The following is a 27,163-nucleotide window of genomic DNA, read 5'->3' as shown; positions in this document are numbered from 1 at the left end:
GGACCATCTGATATGTAACCAAAGCCCCCACCCCCCCCCAACCCCCCCCTCCCCCTGCCACTCCTCTTTCTGCACTGCCCACCCTACACTCAACAGTCCAATTTAAAAATCTTCAATAAGAACCATCATTTTATCCTTTCTGAGTTCTTCCAAGTGTAAAGTCAACATATTTACTGTCCCCTTGGTATTCGGAAGTTATTCTTAGATCAAGTACAGCCCATTAACTGACTGGAGGTTCAGTTAATGGAGGGCTACAATTGTGGGAATCAGTCATTCCAACAGCAGCAAAGTTGGCAAAACAAAAGCCAAAAGATGATGAGGAGATGAAGAGAAAGAAAGTGCTTGAGGCAGCTTGAAGAGGTAGGAGGGTCCCCCCACCCCAGGATGTTTGAGGGGAGCCTTTGAAATGAATGCTTAAGGTGGGGGTCCATCTTCCCACCTCAGTGTCCCCTCACCCCCATTTCTAACTGCAGCAGAACTTTGCAGTATCCCATCCTCACCTCAAATGTCCCAAGTCCAAACAAGAACAGTCCTTTCCACTCAACACTGAATCCCTTTATCCAACTCTTCACTTTAATGGGTGGAATCACCCATCAGCTAGTTCCTGCCTAGTTATCTTTGTCTTTCTTGATTTTCCATTTTCCATTCCTGTTCTGCTACCAAATCCTGTCATATTTTCATTTAAAAAAAGTGTCCTCGATATGCCTTGCAACCTTCTTTTGGCATCATCTGGATTGAAGGACTCAGGCTGACACACTGAATGATCTCCAGACTACCCTCTCAAACCCCAGTTTTGAGTCAACAACACCCATGTCACTTTTCATAACTTTGTTTTTGCAGTGTCATTCTCATGCTCAAAAATCTTGCATTGCTAAGGAAAATAAACCAAAGGACAGCTAATGCATGACTCTCCTGAAATGACGTGCCTGGAAGAGTCAACTCCATAAAGATGAAAGTAGAATGGTGGTTGCCAGAAACTGGGGGCAGGAGGGAATGGAGAGTTAGTGTTCCACGGGTACAGAGTTTCAGGGGTACAGAGCTTGTTTGCGATAATGAAATGTTCTGAAGGTGGATTGTGGTGATGGCTGCACACTAATGTGAAACTTGAAGGCAATTAAATTGTAGACTTAAACATGGTTAGAATGGTAAACTTTGTTATGTATATTTGACCACAATAATAAGATCTTTGAAAAATCTCCCTGGCTTTCCATTATTTATGGGATGCTATAAAACAGTCTCTCTCTGGCTTTCAACACCCTCATTTTGGCTTCATCCTATTTATCTAACTTTATTTCCTATTACTGATAGGAATCTGTTTTCTTCCCATATACCATAGAGCTAACTCTCATCATTTTCTTTGTTCAAAATGTTCCTGCTGCCCCCTTATCCTCCTGTGGACGGAGGTAAGTTCTGCCCAAACATTCAAATCCAGCTTACGACTGATCCTAAAAACTTCTCAAACGACTCTCGCCTTTATCCTGAGCTGTCCCTTTTCAGAAATATGCCTACATGGACAGGAAGCAGCACAGAGCTTAGCATTAAACTAGTCTTTCTATGTTTTAAGATTGGGAATCGTGTCCATAATCAGATTGTAAATTCCTCCAAGACCATGAACAGCATCATAGATCTTGCTAAACTTCTACAGCAGACCAAGGAGCTTCTGAGCAGAAGGGGAGTATCAATCACTGATTAATTGACTGGTGGCTTCATAACAAAATGTCAAACACTTCAATTATACTCTTTTCAAAATTGTACATCTCCATCTAAGACATGCCAGGAAGAAGAACTTATTCTTTTTAACAACCCCGTTCTGCAAAAATCAAAATTCAGCTGAAAATGTAACCATTGTAAATGAGAGGTATGTGTCTAATGCAATTAAGCCTTCTCCATGTTATCAGCTGACCCTTGAGAATGAATTAGACACTTTCTAATTCAGACATTTTCTAAATCAGATGCTTACCACCTGAGTTCTACAGTTCAGATCATGTCATTTCTTTACTTAAAGAGTCAGTGCCTGCTCATCTAGGAATTATGCACCTACTTTCAACCTCGTGTGCCAGGTTTTTGGTACCATGGCCTTGCAAGCCTCTCCTCAGTGAAGAACTCCCTCACCTCTGTGGAGTGGTACTTGGAGGCTTCCTCTCATTCTGTCCCCTCCACTAAAGAATTTCCCTTCACTTTGCCCTTCCCACTATCTTAAAATGTTGACCTGTTTTCAAATTTTATGTTAAATATTCAATTTTCCTGATCTCTCCAACTAGACATGGTTTTCCTTTTCTGGGACTCTTTCTAGCTCTCCACCTGCATGTCTCAGATATGTTGACCATATTCAGTTCCTTGGGTGGACTGCTTGCTTGCTACCTGACTCCCCAGATTTTAAGTTCTTTGAGGCTGTGAACCAAGTCATATTAAAAACTTTTCTGTGAGTCTTTGTGCCCTGCTTTATCCGTGGTATTTGCTCCACAAATATTTGTTGAATGAATCAGCTTATTAACACAATAAAAGGCAGCTGCCATTCTCCCCAAGCACCCTTTCCTGTAATTCAGCCACACTATTTGCTTCAGGCTGGGGTCTGGAAACCAAGAATAAATTCAATGGGGATTATAAAAAGATTGACAAAAGCGATTTTACTGAGGGTCTATGAAATTATAGTGTTAAAAATAGAAGTAGCATATTTGGTCACTGTGGTCACACCTGTCTGACTCAAAACTGACTTTTGTGAAGAAAATGTGTAGCTGGTAATCCGTACCAGATGTTACCCTTCAGAGAAAAACAAAATTAACTTGAATACTGTAAGGAGAGAAGAAGCTCTACCAGATGAATGTCCCTTCTCTAATGCAGAGCTGCGGGGGCACGGTCCTTGCATCCGCAAGCCTCCTGAGGCCAGCCTGCATCAGCCAACACAGCCGTGCTGCAGTCAGATGGCCTCATCCAAGATCAAGGAAGAGGCAGCCTGACTTGCCTTTGTCTCCAAACCAGTGACTCACTTTTAGCCACGGTTAGGAGAAAGATACCACTAACAATTCAAGGTTTGAAGGAGATGCTAGGTTCTAGCTCTGTTCATCCACAGCAGGCTGGTTCAGTGTGCCTTGGTTAAAGCCTGGCTCCATCTCACATCCTTTGGAAACAGTGTTGCCAGATTTAGCTAACAAATAATCTAAAATAGCAACACCAGAAACCCAGGGTGCCAAACTAAATTCAAATTTCAAATGACAACAAATAATTTTTCAGTATGGTGGTGGTGGTGGTTTAGCCACTAAGTTGTGCCAAATTCTTGAGACCCCATGGACTGTGGCCTGCCAGTCTCCTCTATCCATGAGATTTTCCAGGCAAGAATGCGGGAGTGGGTTGCCATTTCCTTCTCCAGGGGATCTTCCTGACCCAGGGATTGAACTCACATCTCCAGCATTGCAGGCGGATTCTTTATGGCTGAGCTTCCACTTGGAAGCCAATTTGTCCCAAATACTGAATGGGGAACATACTTACACTAAAAAATTCTTTGTCATTTATCTGCATTAAATTGAACGGGACATTCTGCATTTCACTTGGCAACCTTGATTAAAAAACTTAAAACCAATCCTAGATGGGAGGGGAAAGTGAGTTCTGTGATGGGGAATTAGGTGGTTCTTTTCTTTTTGAATTGAAATACAACTGATGTACATTACATTAGTTTCAGGTGTACTCCACAGTGAGTTGATATTTGCATATATTATGAGATGATTACCACTGTAAGTCTAGTAACCATGTGTCCCCATACGACGTTTTTACAATACTATTGACTGTACTCCTTATCCTGTGCAGTACATCCCTGTGGCCTTATCTGGAAGTTTGTAAACTTAATTCTCTTCACCTATTTCACACACCCCCACCTCCTTTCCCCTCTGGAAGTGGTTATCTTCATTGATATTATTTTACAATAAAACCTCTGAACTGAGATTTAATGGGAAAACAGAAATACTGATAAATCAAATACTTAGTTAACTGGTTTTCAAGGAATGAGAAGACAATGACTGCATTTGATGGGTGAACCTAAATAAGCATAATTTAATCTTCCCTGATGACTCAGAAGGTACCTATGGATGTTGGAGGGCTCAAGATCATCCTTGCAAACTCTGCTCAACACAGGCACACACTGACCTGTGCAGAAGCCCCAGTTCATTAACTTCTGGTAAACGAAAAAGCCCACATGGTCTGCAGTGTGTTCTCAGACAGCAAGGGCATCTTCACCAGTTTTTCTTCCAAAATGATGAAGCCTTCCTTGTTAAAATAATGCAGATGCTCCTCTGTCAATCACCTACAAATCAGGATGACTTGCTCCAATTCTGTTCTCCTTATCTCTCTATATGGTGACCCACTGTTGTACACTCTGGTTCTTACAGGATTGCTGTGTTCCTAGCAAATAATTTCTGAACAGAAAAATTGGGTTAGACCTTGGGAGCTCTGGAGACGTTCAAGTGATGTATTCACATGGTACCTTTTAATTCAATGTGTGTGTGTGTGTGTGTGTGTTTTAAATCCAGATTGAGTTGGGGCTTGCCTACTCTAGAGGAGAGGGTCAAATTTTGCAATCCAGTCACTTGTTTGTAGGAAAACATGGATAAAGCTGCAATTCATTAATTTGCTCATTCACTCATAAAAAAAATAAGTGTGTGCAGCGTATTATGTTCCAGGTACACAGGACACAATGGAAAAGAAGAAAAACATGACCCCTGCTTTCATGGAGCTTCCAGACCAAAAAGCTTCGTGCTTTTTTCTATCAGTCTCCACTGAGGGGACCATGATCTCTCAAAGATGAAAAGTATCTCCCCTGGTAACACTGAGCAAACACTGATATCATTGTCTCATTAGAGGTTCTGTTTGCTGGGGCCTGTTGCAGATTCAACTGATTGAGCACCATGCACTGTTTAATATACCAGGGTCCTGTTTAGTGAGCACTTACTTTAAACCAAGTGTCATAAGCATCCTTCCCTTGTGGCTCAGCTAGTAAAGAATCTGCCTGCAATGTGGGAGACCCGGGTTCGATCCCTGGGTTGGGAAGATCCCCTGGAGAAGAGAAAGGCTACCCACTCCAGTATTCTGGCCTAGAGAATTCCAGGGACTATACAGTCCATGGGGTCACAAAGAGTCGGACACGACTGAGTGACTTTCGCTTTCGCTTTTCATTTAAATCTTATTACAGCTGAATTAAGTTAATCTTAGTGACCAGGAGATGGAGATGAGCGGGACCATGAGTCTTGTCCATGGTCATTCAGTCACTAAGTGGACAGCCTGGACTGAAGCGTGGATATGCCTATACACCTTCTCTTTGCGTGACCATCGTTATGACAGGCAGGCCTCTCTAAAAACCTGCCTTGACCAGTTATTTGCAGGTTGTAGTTGTCTTATTAGAGAGAAAGTATCCAAAACATATTAGGGGTCATGATTAAGAGAGTGGCAGTATGTAGCTTGAAAAAAAAAAAAAGAGCTACTTAAAATAATTGTAAAACAGAACAAATCAAATGTGAAAATATTAAAGCATGGTATTTCAGACATCTGTGCTGTGCTAAGTCACTCAGTCATGTCTGGCTTTTTGTGACCCCATGGACTATAGCCCGCCAACCCCCTCCGTCCATGGGGATTCTCCAGGCAAGAATACTGGAGTGAGTTGCCATGCCTGCCTCCAGGGCATCTTCCCAACCCAGGGATTGAACTCAGGTCTCCCACACTGCAGGCAGATTCTTTAACGTCTGAATCAACAGGGAAGCCCATGAATACTGGAGTGGGTAACCTATCCATTGTCCAGGGGATCTTCCAGACCCAGGAATCGAACCAGGGTCTCCTGCATTGCAGATGGATTCTTTACCTGCCGAGCTACCAGGGAAACCCTACAGACATCCATGTTTGCTTAAATAACTAGGCCATTTGACTGTTTTTAAAAATGCAATAGTTTCCCTTGTTTATATATAAAGACTCATGCTCCTAGAATTATCTCTCAGGAAAATCCTTGTGAAAATGAGAAAGAGCAATTCAGGCTTAAACAAGTATCTTATTTAATTAAAAGGAGAGCCAGAAATTCAGAGCCAGAAATTCAGAATTCACACTAACGCATTTATGAGGTTTACCTTTTTTTTTTTTTGGTACAGTGACATGAGAATAGGTGGGAGGAATGGGACAGAAATTTCCACTCTGCCTTCAAATGGTCTTGTTTCTATGAATTTACAAGTAGTCGTTTACATTTGTAATGCCCTGAAAATGACCTAGAACCTTCTCTCCTGTATCTGCTGATCAAGAATAAAGTCAAGGTTATATCTAACCCTACACTGCCCCTTTTCTCCCTCCAAACCTCTCTCCACCCAATGCCTGCCTCCAAGGCCTTGAACTTTCTAAATATTTAGACTCTAAAACAATAAACAAGTCTGTCTCTAAGATGGAAATAAATAAAATTTGGGGAAGAGATCAAATGTCAGTTTTTACTTTCCAAAATGGGCTGTACTGTAAACAAATGTAATTTTGTTTTTTTCTCCTTAGTTAGCTTTCTTCAAATTGCTTGTAATTTCATGGAAAATTGCCCAGGTGATTTTTTTTCTCTTCAGAAGTCAGTACTTTCCTTCTCTAAAAATAATTGTACTAAAGAGGATAAAAATAAAAACAATACTGTTGGCGTTCATGGAATGAGAAATAAAATGCTCTCAATATGTATACTAACATCACATGAAAGATATTTGACAGACTTTAAAGGTTGTTCACTTTTAGTTACTTTGTAGTGAATAAGTTACTGATTCTGTTTTTGAAGTTTTTTTGCATTCTATGGAGGTTGCATTGCACTTTTTTTAATGAAAAATTTGTAGTTTACTTACTTACATGGAAAGGTATCTGAAATGTGCTATTTACTTCAGAAGGCAGAGTAGGTGTGCAGGATGAGGGAGAGCAGTACTGGTTGCCAGAGAAACACAGTGAGACCAACTGGATCCTTCTACTTCCTGCTCCGTCCTGACCTGCCCACCTTTTTAGCCATTTAATCGCCCAGTAACCTCATCTTCACCTCTCAAGTGCATATAATCCACCTACTTGATCCAAATTTGAAAGAGACTCTTAAAGTCCTATTAACATCAGAAGAAACAAACTCCAAAACAAGAAATATTGACAAATCCATTTCTAATATTGATGTTAGTATATGCATTCAATGAAAGATAGACATGTATTGAGCCAAAACCTAAGAGTAAGTTGTCAGGGCAGTTAGTGAGTAAAAGGAGAATAAATTAACTCCATAAATTAAACTCCTCCTGAACTGTCGCTAATGAGGTCACCTCTAGGCTTCAAGATTAAAAGGGCATGTATACACTACCATGTGTAAAACAGATAGCTAGTGGGAAGCTGCTGTACAGTGCAGGGAGCTCAGCTCAGTGCGCTGTGGCGGCCTACAGGGTGGGATGCGGGTAGGTGAGGAGGAGGGTCAGGTGGGAGCGGATATATGTGCACTTCCAGCTGATTCACTTTGTTGTAGCAGAAACGAATGCAACACTGTAAAGCAATTATACTCCAGTAAAAAAAAGACAAAGGAGGTGAAGAACATTTCAAGCAACAGTTATTTACGTAAACCTACTAAGTAGCAGTCAGTATGGAGTAACCAGGAGATGGAGGATGAAAGGGAAGGCATTTGTCTTCCTGGAGCCTGCCTAGTGGAAAGACACCACTTATAAATACCTACCACATGCCAGCCTCTGTAAGCGCTTCATATTCACGAGCTAATTCATTATCACAACAACCCTGAGTGGTGTACACCATGATGCCTGTTTTCTAGGTGAGATAACTAAGGCTTTGAAAGGTAGTAAACTGCCCCAAGAAATAAGCCAGTGAGTAAGAAGTACAAGTAGGATCTAAACTCATTTTTGTCTAAATCCAAAGTATATGCTCTTAATTATCAAATGAAAATGACCAAGCCCATTTATATCAAGTTACTCTCCCTCTATTTAAAAGTTGACAGAGATAAAAACCAGGTGATCTTCCATCTTACCTGTTATCTTGCAGCCGTAGACTTCAAATCTCATGGAGATGCCAGTTTCCCAGGTCACAGGTTTGATTCGGACAAATCGAGTGATCAGGGGTTTGGGAAAAACTCCAATCACGACATCTGTGGGGTTGGTGTTTCCCTGAAAGATCTAGATGGAAAAAGAAAGGGCCCTTTAATAACAGACATTTCAGATTAAAAACAAATGCAAAAATATGTTTTCACAAGTGCTTGTCAAATTGTTTACAATCTCTTCCTTGTTTACCATGGTTGAGGTGGTGTTAATAACTTGTCACGTTATTTTTCCAAATGATGGCAATCAGATAAGAACCATGTCTAAGACAGAATGTTGTCCCAATCATCTCTTCAGTTTTCCGAGAGGATTTTTGTGTTTTATTTGCTAAGCTGTGTCCTACTCTTTGCAACCCCATGGACTATAGCCCACCAAGCTCCCCTGTTCATTGGGATTTCCCAGGCAAGAATACTGGAATGGGTAGCCATTTCCTTCTCCAGAGGATCTTCCTGACTCAGGGATCGAACCCACATCTACTGCATTGCAGGTGGATTCTTTACCGATGAGCCACCAGGGAAACCATATAGAATGTTGTCCTAATCAATTTTCTGAGAGGATGGAGCCTCTAAAAGTATTATTATAAGGATAGCATTTGTTAAAGAATACATGCAATTATCTAAAAAAGTGGGAAAATGATTAACATTATCAAAGAAACTTACAGAATACGGTGGACATTTCATGGGAACTTTCACTGTTTTACTTTCCCAGGAATTTCCTGAAGGAGTGCTTTTTGAGTTCAATGTAGGATCTGGCTATTTGAAAATTCTAGGTTATGTTCAGCCCTAGGTCAAGGAGCTTCCTCCCTTTGAACTCCATTTCTTGATGGAAGATCTTATCCCTGACGTGAATGAATGACTCTAATTTTTTTTTTTGGGGGGGGTGGTTGTTGGTAAAAGTATGTGTCGGTGGTCAAGATCAAAACTGAATTATACATAATATGTAATGGAGAATCAGTTTTCCCAGGGTTTCTGTTTCTCGTTTTACAAATGAGTCATTTTCTTCTAAGAAAGATGAGGCATGTAGCTGCAGAGTAATGAGTGCCAGTCACGAACTGGTTTCCCACAAGTATCCGTGGGGGCCGCTTGGCCTGGGCATGATGCCACACAGTGTCCTCTGGCGACATCTCTCAGGAGCAGGGGGCTGTCTGCCACGTGGAACCCTCTGCCACTCGACTTGTCTCAGGTGGGACTGAAAGCCTCCCCGTCCCTGGATTTTACCCTAGCTAACAGTGGAGACAGCTTGTAAAAAGTACTGTGTTTCAGACACAGGCCTTGTGTAGCTAGAGCACCACGGGGGCCATCAGAGGCGAAGAGACTTCCTGGTGAGTCTGTGGAGGAGGACCACCATCCCCCGGGAGAAGGAGCTTATGGGTCGGGCTGAAGTTCTTACTACATTTAGCCTAAGAGCCCTGCTCCGTGGGAGGCGGTCAAGCATTTTACTAGGTCGGATGTTGGCCGGATCCCTCTCTGGAGACGACGCAGTATCGGAATTTATCCCAGCCTGTGATGGCCTTTATTTACTTTTTTAAACGAATATTTATTTACTTAGTCCTGCTGGCTGCGCTGGGTCTTCGCTGCTGTGTGGGTTTTTCTCCAGTTGCCGCTTCTCCTGTTTTGGAGCACCGGCTCTGGGGCCCACGGGCGTCAGGAACTGCAGTGTGGGGGCTCAGTATTTGTGGTGCCTGTGGCACGCGGGATCTTAGTTCCCTGATCAGGGACTGAACTCATGTCCCCTGCATCGGAAGGTGGATTCTTAACCACTGGACTACCAGGGAGACCCTGTGATGGCCTTCAGATTTCTGTCTTCAGCAAATCTCTCTGGGCAGCAATCTGTGTGAATGCGTTTTTGTGTCCTGATGAATAACGGGGAACTGCCTGAAGGGGCAGAGTTTCCCAAGCCAGTGTTTCAAGGGCCGGGGGGTCCACTTCAGGGAGGGACCACAGGCTGGCTTAGCCTGAGGACGTTTTATGTTTCCTGAAGACCAGGTGAGAACACACACGCCACCAACAGAAAAAGGCTGCTGGATCTGTGGTCAAAGGCCACTGTTGCTGAGCTGCGTATGGCCAGCTCTGCCCAAGGAAAGGAGGGGAAGGGGCGTGCCAAAAGACCCCAAAGTACAGAGCAAGGCAACAAGAGCTGGACTCCGGGTGGACCTGGGGATTTCATTCAGGTTCAGTGAAAGGGCTCAGACACACACCCGGTCTTTCCCAACATTTTACCCTTTCTGCCTCCTATTCTAGAGCCCCTGTGTGCCAAGGTGACACTGATTGTGAGCTGTGCCCACGTCAGACGCCCCCACGGCCCCAGTGTGCTCTCCCCACCCACATGTGGACAACTGTGGGCCACGGCTGAGGAGGGGTCTTGGGTAAAGAATGCTCACTGATTGAAGAGACGGCCTGAAAGCTGAGTCAGCCCTCCCCACTCTCTCCGGGTTCTTCTGTTTGTTGGTGTGTCCTTGGCATTAGTGTTTTCTCAGTTGTTTGAAACTAAAGCAGGCCTTCAGAAAAATGACTCCAAAACAAAAACCAGCCATGACACTCAGGGTCAAAATTCACTCAGTGGACCTGCACCAATAGTGACCGTGAGGGATTGTTTTCCCCAAGACGGAGGATCCGCTCCATGTCCTCTAGGGAAGGACAGTGGCCTTGAGCTGGCTGGTCCACGGAACTTTCCTCCCACAGATGGCTGCCTCTCTGTGGCTGTGGCCTTCCTGCTTGCCCTAGGTGAGAGCGGTAGCTTTGCAGCTAGTCACAGGGTAGTTTTCTCTTTCATTCTTTTTTTCGGGCATGCGGGATCTTATTTCCCCAACCAGGGATTGAACCTGTGCCCTCTGCATTGGAAGCTTGGAGTCTTAACCACTGGACCACCAGTGAAGTTCCTCAAAGGGTATTAATAGCCCTCTCACTTCACACCAAGGAGGCCTTTCTCAGTTCCAGACCCAGAAGGAGACATTTAAGCCCATACATGCGCCAAAGAGAGACAAGGACATGTTAATTGGTCTCTTCTGGAACCCAGAATTCCAAATTCCCTGGATCTTTGCTACCTTCTCATCAATTCTGCATGTTTCACTCAGCCTCCAGGGCAAGCTTTTAATTTTGGGGAAATGGCAAGCACGAGCTCTCAGTAATCTCTTGATTAGTAATTCAGAGCAAGCATAACTTCAAATAAACAGCAGGCTGAGAAAAACATCTCAGCTCCAAATAATTCAGGACAGAGCGCCCGGGGGACAGGGCATGGTGTGGCCTCCTCAACAACAAAAAGCAGCGAGGAGGTGGCGTGTTGTTCGTGGGATCTGAGAGAACACCTTTAGTCCTGTTCATTTGCGCAGAAGCAGCCAAACGCACTTGTAAATTAGTTTGTGAGGCGCAGAGGGTAGATGAAAAGGAGTCTTCTAAAACCAGCCCATTACAGAGAGGAAGAAAGAATTAATCTATGAAAGAGAATGAGGAAACACGGGGAGAAAGACAAAACAAAACAACTCCAAGGGTTCTGAGGGGGACGGTGTTTATCCTATGCAGAGTCCATGTCCCTGTGGGAGGTTTAAAGCAATTCTTGAGTCTGACTTAATTTGGCTGGTATTGACTTTTCTTGGAAACATCCGTATAATTTCCTTTTGGCTTCTGGATCTGGGAACACGAGACCCCTTGGTCAGATTTAAACTTCTAATTGCACTTTTCATTTTAAATCAATTCAAAAACAAGCCAGGCCAGACAGCAAGCTCCCAAACAAACAAGTAAAAATTGATCATCCATTTCAAAGACTGCATTAGTGGAGGAGGCAGGCAAACTTACAACAGGTTTATTTCCTTCTTTAATGGTGATCCAGTCTTCCCCGTTGGAGCTAATGTCTATTCTGTACGTTTTGACGTAGTATTTCCTCCTGGTTTCCTTTGAAATGGCTCCCTGTGTCCCGACAGCAGTGACAAACCGCAGAAGGCCCAGGTCTACCTGCAAGACAATACAAGCCTGATCAGTTGCCCATCCTGATACCTCTGTAACGTGGAGCATCTTTTCCTGTGGGGACCACGATGTAGTCTTCTAATTCCATCAGTATCGACAGCCCGAAGAAAGCCTCGGATATTGGTAAGACAGCCACTGCCCTAGCTGGCAACCGCCAGGAAGAGAACTTTCTCATCCTTGCAACCGGCAACCAAGATTGCTTGATCCTTGGAACAAAAGAGAAAACCAGGTCCAATATCATATGACTGTATTTTCTAAGAGATAAATGATACTTTCTAAACAGCACATTAATAAATGTCACTTTATAGACAGAAAACCAAGACAAACAAGATAAGCTCCCCTCCTGGTTATGGAGAAGCCTGGACTAGAACTTGAGTCTCACATGGTCCCATTTCCCATTGCTCTGCAGCAACTTCCCTCCTTCTAAATAGGATGTGGACTGGAACCATCCTGACTCTGAAAACCCTTGTGTGTGCAGGGCTTTGGGAAACGTGCCATCAATTTGTAATCTGGAATGGCCAGATTGCATTTCTGTATAGTACAGAGATTTAAAGAAACAAAGCACAAATATTTGGCAAAATATTTCATAATGTTCACAAAAAGTAATTGCATGTTACGACTGATTAACACTAACAAGATATTTCAATAGTATATTCAGTAGTAAGAGGCCGTTTCCCCTGAAAATGGTGAAAAAAACAACCGCCCCCTCCTTAAACCCTAAGCTACCCACTTCCCCAACTGCAACGGCAGCATCTCGCTTTTCAGTTGCTACATGACAACCCAATTCTCAGGAAACAATATTTCAATTAACCCTCCAGTGCCCATGGGCCATAAACACCTAAACAATTTCCATTTTATGTACAACCTGTCTCCTGAAGAATGGCTATTGTCTTCCCCAAATTGCTTTTTCCTGAAGGCCCTTGGAGCAGTTAAATCAACATGTTGCCAATACCTTCAAAACTGAAGCAAGACCAAAAACAACAACAGCCCCACCACAGAGAAGCCAGCTTGAACACACACAATTCAACAATAGGAGATTTCATCTAAAAAGGAAGGGGATACTACTCAGTGTAAAACAATCTTTATTTCATTATCCTGATTTTAAAGATGTAAAGTCCAGGCTCAAAATGCTTTTACCAGGTTTAAAAGAAAAAAGGAGCAAACCTTTAATAGAAATACATATTTTAAGATGATAATGGTAGATATGGTCTAAATCTTAACAAATAAGTACTTATCCAACATATTTTTATTAAGTGCCTAAACCTGCTAACTGAAATTTGCATTTTTTCAAGAATGAACTCTAACACTTTGTAGGAATTTGTGTACACATTTCAAAAACGGGAGGCAGCCCCGTTTACCAGATTTAGCCAATAAAAATGCAAGATATTCAGTGAAATCTGAATTTCAGATGAATGCAAATGTTTTTAAAATAAATACATCCCATGCAGTATTTGGGACATTCTAACAACAGGTTCATTGCTTACTTGAAGTTCAAATTTTACTGGGTGTTCTTTTCTGGATGTGATCTGGCAACCTTAAATCTAACTCTGTTCTGAACAAATAATCAGATGATCTTAGGTTGCTGCAAAAACTCGCTGATTTCTTAATGCTGCAACTTGAAAGTTAATGGCTACTCTAGACATGGATGCACTGAACAATTTCAACTGTTTTCAAATGCTCTCATAACACTTAGGGCTTTACTAACTGTCCACTGAGTCACGCCCTCATGCCCAATACCCAATCCACTTCAACCTGAAGAGCCCTTAAAACCTTGACTTTCAAGGGACTGTGAAGCAGAGCTGTGCAAATAAACTCAGTCAACCTACAGATGGCTCTTTGGCTTGGAAATGATTAACTTCCCAAGAGTGCATATGCAGCTTAGGCTGATTAAAAAGAGCTCTAGAACTTCATGCTCTGGTTGTCCTTTTCCTATTTTTAAAATTTTGTTCTTAGGATAAGAAGTTAACTGGTGGTCAACTAGAAGAATCCTAGCACTAGAAACAGCCAACTTTAAAAGAAGGATCTATTGACTGGAATTAACCGGATGCCCAATGCAAGAAATGTCCAAAGTCCCAAATTGAGAGGTCCCAAAGCATGTGCATGAATCACTCATAAAGAAGAAAAGGTATGTTCTTTTCTTAACAGCAATGAAATGCATTCACAACCTCCCCTTGTAATTGCATGAAGCTTCCTGCTATGCTTTCAAACTCTGCAGATTCTCTTACTGCACTGGGATACTTGAAATTTCACTTCATTTTTCTTTCTAACATTACTGCCACTGGGTTTAGAAAGAATGAATGACAACCAAATAATTATAGCTGGGACTTGAACCATTGTAATTAAAACTGAATGGTACCCAGAACTCTTAACAAGACACAGCCCAGTACTGGAAATTCTCACTTGCAACACCATGAGCTTCTCTTAAATCCTTTATCCTTGGGGACCCTTGTGGACTGCCCTAAAAGCGACTCTCAGTGCCTGAGAGTTTGGGAGGAGATAGATATCAGCCTCAGAAGCACCACTGCTCACTCTGCACGTATCTGTAGGGAGACCCAGGAGGACTTACTGGGTGTTTACACCTTTCTTAGGGTTGAAGCCGTCTTTGCTAATCAGGACGTTGCTTTGATGTACCTTTTTGTTTTTCATGGGCTTCCCTAGTGGCTCAGAGGGTAAAGCATCTGCATGCAATGCGGGAGACCTGGGTTCGATCCCCAGGTAGGGAAGTTCCCCTGGAGAAGGAAATGGCAACCCACTCCAGTACTCTTGCCTGCCTTTCTCAGGGTCGAAACCATCTCTGCTAATCATGACGTTGCTGTGATCTACCTTTTTATTTTTTATGGCTGTGCTGCACAGCATTTGTGATGATAGTTCCCCGACCAGGGATAGAACCTGCACCCTCTGCATTGGAAGCATGGCATCTTAACCACTAGACCACCAGGGAAGTTTGGGATTTACGTTTTCAGTCTCACCTGCTACATCCACTTCCCTTCAATGTATCTTTCAGCCACATCAAGTATTTATTCTTCCTAAAAGACATGCCTTTTCTGCCTTTGCACCTTCACATATAAAGTTTTCTTGACTTAAAAGGACATTTCCTCTTTTCTTTGACCACACATGACTGTTTCCTCTTTTTGGCCTGGTGGGCACAACAAGTCATTTCTAACCTCAGCATGTTTAGCGCAAGGCTCAGTTCTCCAACTCTCAAGTCAATATATTGTGTTTTTCCTATACTTGCATCCAGACCTTTAAGATTCAAGGAGTGTTTGTTTTTCTATCTAGAAAAGTGGTAGGTGTCTATTAAAAATTCCTAGGATACAGAAGAGTCTAAAGAAGAAATAGCAATCTCCGTTAAGACCACCAATAGGAAATAACCACTGAAAGTAGTCTTCCAGAGTTTTTTTTTCCTTATGCAGAATATATGTGACTATTGTGTTTATGTTTTGTTATTATTGCGTTTATCAAAACATTCGTTCAGGTTTTTAACCTGAAAAAACTTTTTGGTCATCCCAATACAAGGTCATATTACCTCTAAGTTTGATAACCTGCTTTTTGTTTAGTTTTATGGATATATTTCCATGGCAAAAATATTTTTCTATACCATCAGTTTCAATAGCTTCATAGTATTGGTTGTAACAATGTCATTGGTTGTAACATCATCTGTTTAGTCAGTTTGCTGCCTGTGAACATTTCTACTCCCCTTGACTGATATTTATCCAGTGAACACTTAGTATCAACTTTCCACTAAGTTCTGTATTAAGTGATGAAGATACAAAGAGAAGCAAGAATGGGAGACACAGACAAGATTACAGGATGGGTCAGTGCATGGAGGAAGGGAGCTAGGGAGCTGGAGACATCTCACAGTTGACTTCCGTGTCTAAGACACCTATTGAAGGATGAATGGTAGGAACTTACATGTGGACGAAAAAGGGAGAGAATATTCTAGAGAAAAGGAGGAATGAGAAGGGCAGAGGCAAGGGGAAGGAAATGAATAAATGAAATAACATCACTAAACAACCTACTAATGTTTCTTTCTTATCCTTATAGGTATTATTTGTCAATAAATGGATTGATCTCTAAAGAGATTGTTCTCTGCTCATTTGGAAGCCTAAAGAAGCAGTTGTCATGAACACTACTCAAAATCTGGCCATCCTCTTAGTGGGTTAGCTTTCTGAATTCTGATGAGCTCGCCCCAACCTCACAGTCTAACAGACAAGATTGGTGACCCAAGACAGGCAGCTGAAAAGACAAAGATACAACCCCCAGAAGTTCTATACAATGGCAACCCTCTGTGTTTTGAAGGGTTCATCGTCCTAAACGATATTTCCTTTCTTTCCATAAAAATTTAGACACACAATAACCATAATTAACCTGCTTTCCCTAAATCCAATCAGCCCTGTTCCCATCACTGTTTTCTTGTTTTAAAAAGAATGCCATTGTTTCACAGCTGCTATATTTTTAATTGGAAGATGGGTGTGATTTCACATCTGAGTTTGATGTACTTCTGTTTAACATGAAGGGTGATGTTGAGGGGATGTGATGATGGGGGGTGTAGCCAGAGCTGCGCATCAAATGCCTTCACTGGAATTGTGGAAAGTCTCACTCCGTGTGTGTGTGAGAGAGACAAACATAAACATCTGGTTATTTATCTGATGGTCTGTAGGCGATTTGGCAGAAGTTTCCCAAACTCCTTTGGAGTTGAAGCGGCCACTCTCTGAGTTAGCTTATCACCATTAGCAGAAGTGACCCAGTATGACATCCTGTTTCCAATATAAATATAAAAGTCTAACACTGCTGGGAGAATGCCTACACCCACATCTTCTTTTCACTGTACTCCCCGTGCAAAGAGAAGACACAGCTAGACACAGTGGAGGAAAGCCCCCCTTTTATTCTGGGTGGGGAGAAGTGAATTAGTAAAAGAAAACAGCCATCCTCATCCCCTTCCGGGGGCGGGGGATGGTGTCCTACAGCTCCTGTGGATGAACTCCCCACCCTAACGCCCTCTTCCTTGTAAGACGTCTGCAGGTATTAACCCACATGCACTTTATGGCCACAGCATTGTCTTAGTAATGACAGGAAACACATTCCCCAGATAAAAAGAAGTCAGGAGAGAGACACATTTTACTGGGAATCACTTGAGGACAGAAGGCACGTTTTTAGCATCGTGCAGTAAATCATCGTGCAAACCTCTGCAAACTGCTGGTCAAACACCAGCATGCAGCCTCCCAGCCATGCAACAAATATCATTGCTTCTTACAAATAACACATAACCAGCTACGGGTAACATCAGAATGTGGAAAGCCTCATTTCTAAAATGAAAATCTGTCTTGCTCAATAAAATACTGTCCTTTGCGCGAGCATTGGCAAGGGAATGTTTCCCGGCGTTTAACATTCCCAAGACAGGTCTGTACGAGAGCCTGAAAAAATAAAAGACAAAGAATGGAAGTCTGATTAAAAACAGGAAAGATACTTTTTTTGATGGGGGGAGGTGGAGTGTGTTGGGTTCTTTTTAGAGCATCTCCGATGACTCAAAGAGCTGTTTAATTCATCACTAGACACTACAAGCTAAAGAAAATATTTTTAAGCAATTGTCTCATTTCCTCAGATAACACACATGGTTTCTGATAATGCCTGAGCATCTGAACATGGATACTGTTCCAGGATCTTGGAGCTTAATTCACAGTACCTGATCACCTCGTTCCTTGACTTGGGACCTTGGACTTTTTACAGTTATGAATAGGCATACAATCCTTTTACAGTTGGTGACACGATTCTCTCTTTATGTATTTTTTCATGATTACCGTGTTACACAGGAAAAAAAGACTGATGACTAAAATTACCATTATTAAAGGAAATTTTATAGGGCAACTCTTCTGTGTCAGGCATCTTTGTCCTCCGTCCTCAGTTGCTTCAGTCATGTTCAACTCTTTGCAACCACATGGACTGTAGCCTACCAGGCTCTTCTGTCCATGGGATTCTCCAGGCAAGAATACTGTAGTGGGTTGCCATGCCCTCCTTTAGGGGATCTTCGCAACCCCGGGTCTCCTGCGTCTTCTGCATCGCAGGCAGTTTCTTTACTGCTGAGCCACTGGGGAAGCCTGTCAGGCATCTTATTAAGGGTTACACTTAGATACATTATCTCTTCAGCTCTCAACAGTCATACAAGGAAAAGGTTTTGTGGACAAAGGAACAGAGAAACAAAGTATATGAGTTCCTTGTTCAGAGTCACACACATGTTAGAGACAGATGCAGATAAATTTCTCACTCCCCATCAGATTGGTGGCCCATGTACTTGTCACCACCACACCCACGCTCTGCCTCAGTTCCTATCTTCAAAACCACAATAATCAAAAGTTAATTTAGAATTTCTTAGTAAATAAAAATTAAATCTTGTAGTTATTCTTTCTGCAAATTCAATATTTTTGCATAATTATGGAGAATCTAAAACCATTTATGATTACTTTGACTGCATTGAACATTTACCTTGACTACTGGAAAGCAAAATTTTGCAAATGACTCACTTATGCTGTTGAAAAATGAGACGGTGGTGATGGATCATTTTTAGCAAAAGATAATGAGAAAACATTTTAAAATTCTGGTAAAGAATACAAATATCCAAGAGCAAGAAAAGTGTAATGCAGGAAGAACCTCACCGATTTTCTTTTCTCATCTTTTTTTTTTCTTTTCTCATCTTAATGGCTTGAATTAAGTTTTTTTCCAGAAAGGAAAGCATTTAGCTGGGTGGAATGAAACTACTGGTTGCAACAAAACCAGTGTTGGTAGGAAAACAATCCTGAGTGAGTGGACAGATGGAGTTTCCTCTCCAAAGACTTGAGTCAAGCAGCTAGAATAACACTAGATAGGGCTGCACAGCTCAGACGCAGCCTAAAAGGCTGGCTTCCCTGATACTACTGTGCATACTGCAAAAGAACAGCAAGGAAAGGGCAAGAGAATGAAGTCCCCAAACAAGTCACCTCCATCTCCCCTGGCTGATAAGAGAGATCATGCTGCGGGGTGCTCCACCGCCTCTATACGCTGGCATATCCTTTCATTCTCATAAATCTTTGCAGAAACCAGAAGCAATGAATGAAAAAAGAAATATTTGGGGGGACTTCCCTGGCAGCGCAGTGGTTAAGACACTTCTCCCACTGTAGGGGGCATGGGTGCAATCCCTGGTCAGGGAGCTAAGATCTTACCTGCCGTGTGATGCAGCCAAACCACACGAAAAAATAAATACCTAGAAAAGAAAATCTGAATTCTGATATGCACTTGGAACTAGAGTTCCATCTGGTTCTGTCTGAAGAGTAAGAGCTGCTGTAGCTGTTAGAACTGACAAGGGGCACGGTAGGAGGAGAGGAAAGGAAAGGGACTCGAAGTGACAGGTTAATGCTCCAGGGTCCCCACTAGAGACGTTTCCAGAACCCAGTGACTCAAATCACTCCCACATGGAAACCAGGAGGATGCTGCTCTGGGAGGGGACAGCCAGGCGGGTCCACATCTCCTCAGAGGGTCAGATAGAGCATTTCAAAGATCTGGAGGAGAGCAGCGCACAGGACTATGACGCCCATGCCTGAACATGCTCAGCTTCACAGATGACACATATTTAAGACAGATATGGGAGGTGTGTGTCTTCACAAACTCCTTGCAAAATCTGAGGGTTCTTCTCCCCCTTCTATACGCTCTAGAACAGATATAATTGTGTTCAGAAAAATCAGACAAGTCTTCAATTAGGATTCCTCAGTTACTCACTAAGTCTGCAAAATCTGGTTGTCAGGAGGCAGTATATTTTGATAACAAAGGCAGCGAGAATGAGATCGTATGAACTCATTGTTCCTATATACCTCAGGATACAAGTGATCAGCATCAAAGATAACTGGAAACTGCTATGCAGAATTAAGGAGAAAGGCTGATTGAATGCCTAGACTTTGGGAAAGATTGTTTTATATTTTTTAGACAAACACCAACCCAAGAATTCTGTCTGTTTCTCCTTAAAGTGAAGGAGATTCCTTACTGTAGCACCATGTTCACTTTCAGACGAGGACCTCGGAAACTTTTAGTAGCTTGCTCAAGAGGACTCCTAGACTGTGCCCTCTTCCAGCTTAGATACCTGGGAGTTGCTGCTGGACGGAAAAAGATTCAAGGGCTTCATATTTTTAATTAACATTTTTTGAGTGCTTATTTGTTAAGTTACATTAAATGGAAACCCTGAGCCTAATCCTTTGATCTAGAAAGAGGATAAGCATTCTGAACGAAACAGATGTAATCCCTAGAAACTTGGTTAAGAATTTAACCTACAAACTGTATAGCAAAAACTGCTTAACAGAAGTGTCTTAAGAAAGAAAACTAAGTATGCTGCAGTTCAAAAAAGTTGCAAATATGTACAAATATTTATACATCCTCAAAGATGTATAAACATGATTCAGATCTAGTCAAATGTCCCACAGGACTCATATCAGGGGCTCTTACTAAAAGGTTCACTCAGCAAAGATTTGGCGAGCATTTCCTACATGGAGGAACAGGCTGGCTTAGGCGCTCCTGGTGTAACTTTTGGCTTTATCCATCAATTGTTAATTGTAATACTCATGAAAACTAGGAAAGCATTCTCCTAGTAGAAGGCTCAATGGGTAGGAATCACTTGGGGTCGGCAGGCAAGAGCAAACTGATGGGTCAAGTGGAATAGATCCAGTTGACTGCACCCACTGACGTCTCGTGAGACCGAGCAGACTGTGAACAGATCTCTGGCCTCTGACATCTGTCCCAGCCAAAACAAAGAGGGCGCAGAAACGGAGGAATGGATAAAGGGGGATCCGGATGACAACCGCTTTAAAACGCAACAGTAGCATCTATGGCCTCTGCATATAACTTCGGTAGGACTGTATTATGTAGACAAAGCATTTATTATTGTTTTTTTATTATTAAAAACATTTTGGGAAAACTATAATTGGATATATGGAGCCAGAGTACAAGTCCATTGTGTGTCTTAAAGCCCAATAATGGTGCTTCACACATCGTAGATGCTTAAACTGAAACTGTGAAATTGAAGTAAACTGAAGGATACCAAGGGTCCAGATAAAAACATTTAATCCATTAAATCCAACAGATATTTATGGTATGCCAGACTCGGGAAGCAAGCAGGCCTGCACAGAAAAAAATGACAAGACTGAAAATAAAAACTGTCATTGTGACCACAAATGAGTCATTGTGAGGTTCAGAAGATGGTTATGGGCTCAAGGGGAAAGTTCAGGTTTTATGGAATAGAGAGCATCTGAATCGTTCAGACTGGACTTCACAGGATAGGATCAGATTTTGGCTGGAAGGGGCCAGGGTTGATGAGCTAAAAGCAGAAGGCACAGGAAAAAAAATCCTACCCAACTGCCTATATTTAAATATCTGATATGATGAACATTTTCCTCGTGTCTAGTATCTCTTGGCAAAAGTCCTTTAGAGAGCAAAGCAAAGTGTCCTCCCCATCCCCAACCTCCAATACACACCTCTGTGCAGAGGCCTTCATGGAAGCCAGGCATCCCCACCAGCAAGTGCTGGGTGGGTAACAGAGAGACCATGCAGTCTTGTTTGTAATTAAACTTTCAGCTCACGACCATGCAAGGCACTGCTGAGATAATTCTGCTAAAGTGTTTGCTTTTGCTACCTCTGGGAATCCAGGCATTCCTGGGAATAAGACCTAACCCTCAGCCCGCATGAGTCAGACTCTTCTCTCCTAAACCTCTTGGCACGCTGTCCAGCCCTACCCTCTGTTTATATCTACAATTGAAAGAAAACACCTCAATGAAATGGCATCAAAACTGCGTGATGTTTTCTGCAGGGATCCACACTGCTGTCAAAATGACACCATTGTTTCTCAAACCAAAAGGGCAACGAGTTGAGATCCTGAGCTTACAGTGGTGGGTATTTCTGTGTCTCACATCCCTTGAGCTGTGGAGGGAAGTTGGTGACTGGAGTTTCTTCTTTTATCACACAAATAAGTGCTAGGTACTTGGATGCAGGAGACTGAAGGTTACCAAATTTCTGCCCTCTCGTCAGTGAGGGAAAAAGTCGAGTAGACAAGAACTCTCTCTACAGAGAGAATTGGTCGCATTAAATATCCTCAGTGAATGCTATGGCTACAGGGGAAATATCTGGGTGACGCAGGCAACACATGTTGGCAAAAAGGCACAGGCCCCAGGAGAACCTCTGTGACTCTGACGGTAAGGAGTGACCTGGAGGATGTTAAGGAAGCTAATTAGTCATTCCAAGCTGTGGTCTCCTCCTCCCTCCAACAAAAATACTAATGCATAGCCCATTTAGTTATTTTTCCTAGTTATTATAAGAGTCATAGTGATGCATTGCTACATACGTTAACCATAAGAATGTGACCCTAATACTTTTTTTCCCTTAGTCATTTGAGTAATTGGAGTGTGTGGGTGTGTACATATGCGTGTGTGTGTTTGTGTGTGTGGTTTTGCCTGAAGTAGCTAGGTGGGCTTCCCAGATGGTGCAGTGGTAAAGAATCTGCCTGCCAATGCAGGAGACGCAAGAGACAAGAGTTCAATCCCTGGGTTGGGAAGACTCCCTGGAGGAGGGCATAGCAACCCACTCCATTTTTACTGCCTGGAGAATCCCCATGGACAGAGGAGCCTAGTGGGCTACAGTCCATGGAGGCTATAGTCCGTGGGGTTGCAAAGAGTTGGACCCAACTGAGCGCATGTGCATACACACACACACACACACACAAAGCTCTCTTTAAATTCATCTGCCTTGAACAGTAGAATCCCATCCTTAGCAAATGCTCAATACACATTTGCTGAATTTAAATGCAGTGCTGTGTCAGTTCAACACTGCCAGCAAGACCTGAAATGCCTTTCTTCCAAATAAAAGCCAACAATCCATTGTTAAGTCAATGTTAGCATTTGAGCAACCAATCTGTCCTCTAAGTTGAGGAATATGGCTATCCTTATCTTGATGTTTAAACCGCAAATATTAAAACTACTCATAAAATTTCCAGTCCTTTGAAAAGTTCACTACTTAAAGGGAGGGTTTGCTAAGTGACAAATTTCATTGGCTAGGTCCATGTCACATGAAGGATTCCTTTTTATTTGTTTCTCAAAAGAACTCTCAGTTACTTACTAAGTATCCTTCCTCCCAGAATTTACCCTGAAGGGCAGCAGGGCTTAAATCTGTTTTTCACCATATCTATCATTCTCTCCAACCTCTTCTCAACCTTTTCATTTTAGAGTCAAGTTACTGGCAGTCATGACATCCACAAGATTTTTTCGGATTGGATGTATATGGTATCTTAGACTTTTCTCAGACCCTTTCTGTATTTTAGAAAAAGCAACCACATCAACATTTCCCTGTCTAACTGTAGGTCTTCAAGTCTTCACCTGCTTAACATGTGATCTTCATAGGATATTGTCATTGTAAGTTTTGTGTGGCTGGGAAATGAATGCAGGTTTCAGGCCTTTTGTGATCTTTGTGTTTGTCTCACGGTCTCTGAGAAGCAGCCCCATGGAAGAAGCATTGATGCTGGCTCTGAATCGAGGCCAGGCCACATAACACCTTTCCACGGTGCAGTAACCTCAGTTATGCACATGTACATCTTTCCAGTCTATCAGCAGCTTAAAGAGATTATTAAACCTAAAACACCAAGACAATATTAAATAGGTACAGGTAAGGTCTATTTCTGTTTCAAAACCTGTTGTATGCTACCCACAAAATTTTAATATCTGCAGTATTGGGGAGATTTCAAATCACTTAAGATCAACACACATCTGTCCTTAGATAGCATCTATTTCAGCACAAAGTGATTTGTTTATCATCAGTTTCTCAGTAAGTCATACCTTTAATTTTTCTCCCTCTTAAAAGCCTTGGTTTCAAAAACAAACACAAGGGTGAATTTTTGGAAACTAAAGACTTGCAGATGGGGGCAATGGTCTAACTCAGCCTCTTGGCCTATAAACTTTGACAGTATCCTTTTACACCGACTTTCTGTGTGTTTCTCAGGCATCTAGGTGGGCCTCTCAGGTTAATGAGAGCTTCATGTGCTGATGGGGAATCTGGACATGCAGGTGTCCAAGAAAACTTCTCTATTTGGTGTTAAAAATCCTGCAAGGAGTTGATGGGATTACCGAGATTAAAGTCAGTCACCCAACAAAACCCTTTATAATGAACACTGCCCCGGGGACAAGAGAAGAGACGAAGAACAGGCTGCCGAGGTACAGCTGGTTGTCAGAAATTGTGTATAAACTGTAGGTCTCTAAAGAGGTGTCAGTCATTCCTGAGAACAGATGAAATGAACTCCACGATTTAATATTTGGTCCACAGCATTTTCCCTATTTGGAAGCTAACTATTCAGCCAGGAAGTGTAGACTGACTTTTTTTTTTTTGAAGATGACATAAAGGAGGTGGAAAAGCCTTTGAAATAATACATTTTCAAAGAATTACTGTCTAAGAGAATCATCTGTAAGTACCATTCACAGGGGATATTCTATAGTAATGGACGGAAGAGAAGAGCTGGAAAGTTGGAAAAATGTGGATGGAGGTGGGTAACCAAGGCGAAAGAGGGGACACGTTTTGTGCTCTGAAGACTTGCTGCTTTGCCATCCAAATGCAGTCAAGGAATAGAACTGCAAATTCTTTTAATGTTCTGAAAAAAAAATCTACCTGTAGTAATTTCATTCATTTCAAGCCTGGGTCATAAGATGAGAAAAGTGTATCTGCCTGTCTACTTTCAAACCACAGGAGAAGAAACACAGATGTTCCACTAAAGACATCACTTCATGCTCTTCCCCCTCTAGCCCTGCCCAGAGTCCTTAACATGATGGGAACTGTGACTTGTATTTATCCACCAGAACCATTCTTTTTTTGGTTGTTTGTTTCAGAAATGGTTCTTTTTTTAAATTAAATAATTTTTTAAACTTTTAAATTGTATTGGGATACAAAGAAAGTGAAGTCGCTCAGTCATGTCTGACTCTGCGACGCCACGGACCATAGCCTACTAGGCTTCTCTGTGCCTGGGATTTTCCAGGCAAGAATACCAAAGTGGGTTGCCATTTCCTTCTCCAGGGATTGAACCTAGGTCTCCTGCATTGCAGGCAGATGCTTTACCCTCTGAGCCACCAGGGCAGCTGTTGGGATACAGCCGATTAACAATGTCATAATTTCAGGTGAGCCATATATATACATGTATCCATTTTATCCATTGTTTTTCCAGTAGTCATGTACTGATGTGAGAGTTGGACCATAAAGAAGGCTGAGTGACAAAGAATTGATGCTTTTGAATTGTGGTGCTGTGAAAGACTCTTGAGAGTCCCTTGGACTGCAAGGAGATCAAACCAGTCAATCCTAAGAAAGTCAGCCCTGAATATTCACTGGAAGGACTGTTATTGAAGCTGAAGCTCCAATACTTTGGCCACCTGAGAAGTTCCAATACTTTGGCCACCTGATGCGAAGAGCTAACTCACTGGAAAAGACCTTGATGCTGGGAAAGATGGAAGTGAGAAGGAGAAGGGAACGGCAGAAGATAAGATGGTTAGACAGCATCATCAATTCAATGCACATAAATTTCAGTAAACTCTGGGAGATAGTAGAGGACAGAAGAGCTTGGCATGCTATAGTCCATGGAGTCAAAAGAGCTGGACACAACTTAGCAACTAACAATAACATCCATTGTATCCTCCAGAACCATTCTTAACGCATGCACAGACACGTCTGTTTCACCATATCCTTGGAGGTAACAAAAGGCAAAATGTTTTCTTGGTGAACATGATCACACTGTGGTGTGTGTAGTGTTGGGCAGTGTGCTTTTTGACAGGAAAAATAGGGCTAAGGTCCACATTTGGAAATGCGAAAGAAAAAAAAAACGAAAACCACTTTTTTTCAAACCACTTTGAGGTTTCCAGAACAGCAAGAACCCATCATGTTGTCACTATACTTTAAGATACAAAGTCACGTCTGAAAACACATTACTCTGCATGGTTTTAATTTAAAAAAAACTTCTGATATTTACAAGGAAATGGAATGAATTGGTTCTTAATTTGTTGGAATTACTTTTGATAAAAAGATTTTCATTAAGATGAATTTTATATGAGACGAATATTCTAAGTTTAGGCACTTTAAAAAAAGATAAGTAGATAAACAGATATTCCCATAAACTCTTCTGGAAAACAGCAAAGTTCTTAGACTAAGGGAACTAACATTATATTATAGAGGTTGATAATTAGAATTCAATTTCAGCATTTACAGATTGGACCCCAAATTAATTATTCCTGCTTTCTTTTCCTTTTTCATCCTATCCTTTAGAAGACATAGGATTGCCCAGATGGTGATCATATAAGATGCCTTCTACATTTGTCTTAATAAATGAGATTCACTGATTTACCATATTTAGAGGAAATATGTTAAGGGAACAAATGTATTGACTGAGTTTTCTTTACATGGTACATGATTGTTAAATAAATGAATTCTTACCATCTTGGTATCAGAGCTTTGTAAATGAATAACAGCATCCTTTTAAATTAATGCAGTATTTGGAAATGTAAGTTAAAACTATGGAAATAGGATAATGTGTGTGCTGTAAATGTTAGTGGTTGAAAATAGCAGTAACTAGTCTGGATTTTCAGAATAATGTTTACATAACTAGGCCAGGATACTCTCTAGGCCCATCTATGTCTCTACAAATGACCCAATTTCATTCCTTTTTACGACTGAGTAATACTCCATTGTATATATATGTATAAAACAGACAACTAATGAGAACACACTGAATAGCACAGGTGCATGAAAGTGCTGCACTCAATACGCCAGCAAATCCGGAAAACTCAGCAGTGGCCCAGAACTGGAAAAGGTCAGGTTTCATTCCAATCCCAAAGAAAGGCAATGCCAAAGAATGCTCAAACTACCGCACAATTATACTCATCTCACATGCTAACAAAGCAATGCTCAAAATTCTCCAACCCAGGCTTCAACAGTATGTGAACAGTGAACTTTGAGATGTTCAAGCTGGATTTAGAAAAGGCAGAGGAATCAGAGATCAAATTGGCAACACCTGCTGGATCATTGAAAAGGCAAGAGAGTTCCAGAAAAACATCTACTTTTGCTTTATTGACTATGCCAAAGCCTTTGACCGTGTGGATCACAACAAACTGTGGA

The 27,163-nt window shown here is 41.9% G+C and overlaps 1 protein-coding gene across 4 annotated transcripts in view; it reads right to left on the bottom strand.

The window, feature by feature from the left end:
- NRP1 (neuropilin 1) overlaps nt 1-27,163 on the bottom strand; it is a 146,238-nt gene that overhangs the window by 32,540 nt on the left and 86,535 nt on the right. For all 4 annotated transcript variants that reach the window (XM_068986845.1, XM_068986848.1, XM_068986847.1 and 1 more), the window contains exons 7-8: nt 11,852-12,007; nt 7,994-8,138 (exon numbers count right to left, since the gene is read on the bottom strand). In XM_068986845.1, coding sequence (XP_068842946.1) covers nt 7,994-8,138; nt 11,852-12,007 — 301 coding nt within the window. The remainder of the gene's footprint in view (nt 1-7,993; nt 8,139-11,851; nt 12,008-27,163) is intronic.

This window comes from Capricornis sumatraensis, chromosome 15, assembly GCF_032405125.1.
Source record: "Capricornis sumatraensis isolate serow.1 chromosome 15, serow.2, whole genome shotgun sequence".
NCBI lineage: Eukaryota > Metazoa > Chordata > Mammalia > Artiodactyla > Bovidae > Capricornis > Capricornis sumatraensis.
Note: the sequence above shows the minus strand (reverse complement) of the source record. Positions and strands in the feature narration are given on the sequence as shown.